General features: G+C 41.8%; 1 protein-coding gene across 3 annotated transcripts in view; it reads left to right on the top strand.

The window, feature by feature from the left end:
• Nucleotides 1-5,589, top strand: part of Vps13c (vacuolar protein sorting 13 homolog C) — a 159,208-nt gene that overhangs the window by 131,754 nt on the left and 21,865 nt on the right. For all 3 annotated transcript variants that reach the window (XM_013346382.2, XM_005347681.3, XM_013346383.2), the window contains 6 exons: nt 569-650; nt 777-846; nt 1,523-1,634; nt 1,753-1,866; nt 2,884-3,023; nt 5,183-5,264. In XM_013346382.2, the coding sequence (XP_013201836.1) occupies nt 569-650; nt 777-846; nt 1,523-1,634; nt 1,753-1,866; nt 2,884-3,023; nt 5,183-5,264 (600 nt within the window). The remainder of the gene's footprint in view (nt 1-568; nt 651-776; nt 847-1,522; nt 1,635-1,752; nt 1,867-2,883; nt 3,024-5,182; nt 5,265-5,589) is intronic.

Here is a 5,589-nt window from a genome sequence, read left to right as displayed (position 1 = left end):
GCATGTTATTGAGACTGTCGGTCTGACCATTGGCCTTTCAAGGGTGTTTCCTTACACTATTGTTGTTCTTAAATGTTCCTTTCCGTTTGTCCTGAGAACCTAAATTAATGGGCTTCTTTGTGGCAAGAGCAGGCTTATTTGAACCGTGTTTGGGGTGATTTCTTGCTAGTCCTGTCTCCATCCTCCCTCTCTTCTCCCCCACCCTCCCTTTAGTATCTTTCCACCTCCACCAAGTTTTATTTAGGTTTCTTTTTTATCTTTTCACTTTCTCTAATTTTGTATTCACTTCCTACTTCCATTTTATTTGTGCCCACAGAGTCAGCATCTCATATTCCAAAGTACAGACATCTGCCCTGATGGGTCAGAGTGCTGCAAAGGTCAATGCAGCTATGAGGGTTTTCATTTAATCTTTCCAGTGAAGGCATGGCCTCGCTGGCACACATAGCATTTTACATGTTTTGGAGCTGCTCATGGCACCTCCTGTGTGTGCAGGTTCCTGATTACCTTCTCTAAAGCTGAGGTTTATGTTTGACTTACTCTAACCTGATCAAATGTTTTGTTCTTCCAGGTTGACAATCAGTTACCAGGCACAATGTTCCCAGTGGTATTTCATCCTGTGGCTCCTCCCAAGTCCATTGCTTTAGATTCAGGTAAAAAAAAAAAAAAAAGGAAAGGAGAGAGAGAACCACAGACATACTTTCCATAAAAACCCTAGAAGATACCAGTTTGACTCGTGGAGAGGTTGACTTTGTTCCTGTATGCTGTGTTTCTTTTAGAGCCCAAACCGTTCATCGACGTGAGTGTGATCACAAGGTTCAACGAGTACAGTCAGGTCTTACAGTTCAAGTGAGTAGAGCCCTGCCCTGATCCAGGAATTACAGCGAGGATCCATTTTGAGAATGAATTTTGTTGTCCTTTTATTGTTTGTCCGTTTGAGAGTGGCTCCTGTACAGAAATTCTTTTCCCAATGAATATATCCATCCAGTTTGAGGCTGGTGAATTTGTTAGTACTTAAATATATTTTAAAGTAGTCTGCACACATTTTAAAATTCAGAATTCCTGTAGCTATCTCTCATTCGAGTTAGAACGCAGGGTGGTGAAGAACAGATCTGTGAGCTGTGTGCTTTAAAGCAGGTGCCTTGAACTTGAAGAGTCAGGCGGTATATGCTGTCTTCTCATTTATCATCTCTCCCGTGACATGATAAATGTGGGCCTTTGGGTGGCAAGTGCTGATACAGCAGTCTGTTCTCAGCTCTGTCTTTCCCACACTATGAGACTTTGATTTTATTAGCATAATGGTAAGACACAAAGAAGAACTTAGAACTTACTATAGCTCTTGGGTGAAAAAAATCAGTAATGACCATGGTTAGAATTTTTTTTTTTTTTTGAGACAAGGTCTTAGCATGTAGCCCTGGTTGTCCTCCAACTCACAGAGACCCATCTGCCCTTGCCCTCTGAGCGCTGGGCTTGAGCATGTGCACTACTACTCCTAACTTAAAGCATTGTATGTATTTCTCCATAGGTATTTTATGGTTCTCATCCAGGAAATGGCTTTAAAAGTTGATCAGGGGTTCCTTGGAGCTGTTATTGCACTGTTTACCCCAACAACTGCCCCTGAAACGGAAAGAAAACGGGTAACAATTTTTATTTCTTGAGCCAAACATAAAATAAAATAAAAAAATTAATTAGCCATTTTCGAGCTAATTCTTATAGTGAGAAAAAAAATTAACTTTTGGAAATTTTTTTTTTCAGACAAAGTTAATCCAACAAGATATCGATGCTCTCAACACAGAGTTAATGGAGTCTTCCATGACTGATATGTCGATCCTGAGTTTCTTCGAACATTTCCATATATCTCCTGTTAAGGTTTGTTGTTGGATGATGGGTGAGGTTGCCTCAGAACTTCTAAAGGGTCTGTGTACCGGTGTACCTTCATGTGTTACATCAGGTATTTGATGGGGTTTCGTTTGACTAATGGTGACAATTAAGACAGTCCTCTGTGACATCTGCGCAGCCATAATTCCCACAGAGGTACCACGGGAGCGTGTTCTCTGGAGTTGAATTAATGACCCCTGTACGCAGGGAAGAAGCTGACAGTGGCGTTTCTTAATTAAGCATAGAGTGCTCACCAGTGTTTAATGTTTTGGCTGCATTTTGTAGCAACTACCACTCTCTAAACAGAGCTGTGATGGGCGCTCTCGCTGGCATGTGAAAATGCTGAAGTAGGTATTACACTGTTGACATGATGCTTTCGCTCCTCCCCAAATGCGATTGGACCTAAGGGAGTGGAAAATTGAATTACCTTCTACTTCCCTGACTGTACTCTATGAAACCATTTCCTCTCTCCCTTTTGTTGTTCTTTTCAGCTCGTGTGGGGAGGATGACTTCTTAGTAAATGCACTAATGCAGTCGACTATTAAACACTGAACTTGTATAATGGCCCAGATCTACAATTAAGTAATGCTTTACAGTGTTGATGATCCTTTGCGTTCTCAGAAACTGTTCACAGCGCTGTAGAGCAGGTCACAGTCACCAGTTTGTTCAGCTAACAGCATGCATAAAACAGAGCTGCTATTCTAAGCTGTTATGTACTAGTTTGGAGCTATCAGGCATTTCCATTTTGCAAAGGATTCTGGTCTTCTTCCTCCAGATACAGAGGTGTTTCCTCACTTTAGGAATGGAATCTTAATCTTAGATCAGACCAATTTGTATTTTGTGGAAAGACCAGAAAGAATCAAATGTGGCTGCACTGTGCCTGTTCTGTTGTATGTGAATAGGCTGTAGGAGGCTTCTCCAGGGCACCTTTGGTGGTGCCGGAAGATCTAGTTTCTGTGTCTACACTACTTGGGGCTTCTCATGTATTGAATGCTATTTTTCTTTCAGTTGCATTTGAGTCTGTCTTTGGGTTCTGGAGGTGAGGAATCAGACAAAGAGAAACAGGAAATGATTGCAATTCATTCTGTGAACCTGCTGTTGAAAAGCATAGGTGCCACTCTGACTGATGTGGATGACCTCATATTCAAGTAAGACCCTTGTTAGTGCATGTTGGGAAACACCCTTACCTATATTCACTTAAGACCCTTGTTAGTGCATGTTGGGAACCACCCCTACCCAAGGTTCTTCAGGATAATATCAGTTCTGCCCATTTAGTGCAGTGTTAGCCTAGAGAATGGATGGGTCTTCCTGCTCATGACTTGAAGAGTGTGGTCTGTGTCTAATTACACTCAAGTTATATTTTTGGTAACTCGTGAATGTTTCATACAAACTGAATTACTCTGAAGTGTATATTATCAATTGACTGTGTGTTAGTATTGAGTTTTATTTGGAAACACGTAGCGGGGGGTGAGATTCCAGTGTGGTTCATGGCAAAGTGTAATGAGAGCCTGTCGCCGCACTCAGGAGGAGGCTGTGTGTGCTTGCCAGCTCCAGTTGCACTCCACAGCTTCTGCTGAATGGAATGGCCCACAGTGGTATCGACAGAAGCTGTTTCCTAAGAGAAAAGCCCCGTTAGATTATCCACATCTCACGTGTGTGCCAAGTTTCAGAGAAAATGAGGAGAAAGATGTAAAATTCAAATTGAAAGATTTGAAAAGTTAAGGACTGGGGAGAAAGCTCCGCTGGTGAAGTGCATGAGACCTGAGTTCGGTCCCCAGAACCCACACAAAATCCAGGTGTTGTGGTGTGCACTTGCAGGCCCAGTGCTGGGAAGGTGGAGGCAGGTGGGTCCTGGTTCTCACTCTGCAGCAGTCAGGTCTGTGTACTTCTGGCCCCTGTGTGCTTGTGCACATACTTGCATGTGTACCCAAGCTCACAGGAGCAATCATCCACACACTCATAAACACAGAAGTAAAAGAAGCTGTTATCAAATGTCCGAGTAGAGGTTTGTTTTGGTTTTTGAGTTTTGTTTTGTTTTTTTTTTTCTTTTAACAGTGAGAAAATCCCAGTGAAAAATACAAGATAGGTTTGACTGTGGAAAAGTTAAATACTTGGGCTGAAAATTTAGCTCAGTGGTAGAACTTGTTTGTGTGTGGTGGGGGGCATGTTGGTGCACGGAGAGGAAGAGGGTGGCAAGCCGTTGAATTTACTCTCCACAGCTGGAAAGGAAGCAGCAACCCCAGGCAACACTTTTCCCAAAACCACGCTGTGGAATAGGGTGGCAGATAGGACAGGGCGATGGTTCTCGTCTCAGGGTTAAACACGGTCGTGAGAGTCAGGGACAGAGCTGCCACAGACTGTGTGGAGACATCCCAGAAAGAAAATGGAAGTGGCAGGCAGGTGTTAGAGATGGCCACCATTGCTATCAGACATACAGATAAATGAAGTGAAGCATTTAGAACATGAATAATTAATGCTAGAGAGAGATAAATTTTAGAAATGGGTACTTTTTAAAATGTTAGTTTTATGAGTGGAAACATATATGTATACATATATACATATATGCACACATATGCAGATATACACACATAGATGCCTTAAGGGTTTCTCTTGTCGACCACTCAGTTATTTTTAGGTGTGTGTGTGTGTGATGGTGGTGGTGTTTTAGTTATTAAATGATCCTGAATTGCAACCAAAGAGGTATCCCCACTGTGTACCTGGCAACACCCTTTATTGTAACAACCTTGGGCTTGTCTAAAAGCAGGGATTGTTCTTTGTGACTCCGTTGTATGATGGAATGCTACACACACATTCAAATGCTTATGGAAATTTTGGAAAAAAAATTTTTTAAATATAAATACACAATTCATATTGTTGAGTTTAAAAGTGATATACAGAATGTTTTAAGTTTTATGGCTGCATAGAAAAGAGGGAAGCAGTAAGAAAAAGCTTAAAAATTTGCCATGTCATTTTGTCATTTTATTGTTACTTTTGGGTGTGTATGGATGTAGGTGTTTGAGTGCGCGTGCATGCATGCACTCCCTACTGATAGAACCAGGGGCTCACACATGCCAGACAAACACTCTAACACTGTTCTACGTTTCCAGCCCTGTGGTTGACATTTTAAACCTTTTTTCCTCTTTTTATATTTATAAAATCTTACATGAGAATTACTGGTTTAGTAACAATGTTGTTACCACAATATTAAGATACCGAGTATGAATTAAATGTTTCTGGAACTAGCTGCTACTGAAAGTTTCTCTGACTATCATTGTAGGAGCCTTCACTCTGTCCCTTGTCTCCTCAGACTTGCTTATTATGAGATCCGCTATCAGTTTTACAAGAGAGACCAGCTCATGTGGAGTGTTGTTAGACACTACACTGAACAGGTAATTTCTTGCCGCGGTAGCTTGGGAGCACACTTCATAGAGCGCGTGCGTGAGACGCGAGTATGTGTGGAAAGGTTTGTGACTGACTTCAGTCTTACAACTCTGAGGCTTTTTCGTTGTTGTTGTTGGCTGTCTGAGACATGTTCTCGTACAGTCCAGCCTGGCCTTAAACCTTATAGCTGAGGCTGTCCTTGAATGCCCAGTCTTCCTTTCTCAGTCTCTCCCTGGACCTGGGTTTACAAGGCATGTGCCATCAGACTCAGCATTGCTTAGTGGTTTTCTTAAGTATCTAAGTTCAGTTCTTATTTTTTAAAAAATGAATTTT

The sequence above is a fragment of the Microtus ochrogaster genome, chromosome 5 (genome assembly GCF_000317375.1).
Source record: "Microtus ochrogaster isolate Prairie Vole_2 chromosome 5, MicOch1.0, whole genome shotgun sequence".
Lineage (NCBI taxonomy): Eukaryota > Metazoa > Chordata > Mammalia > Rodentia > Cricetidae > Microtus > Microtus ochrogaster.
The sequence above is the reverse complement of the archived record's forward strand: the minus strand, read 5'-3'. Positions and strand labels throughout refer to the sequence as shown.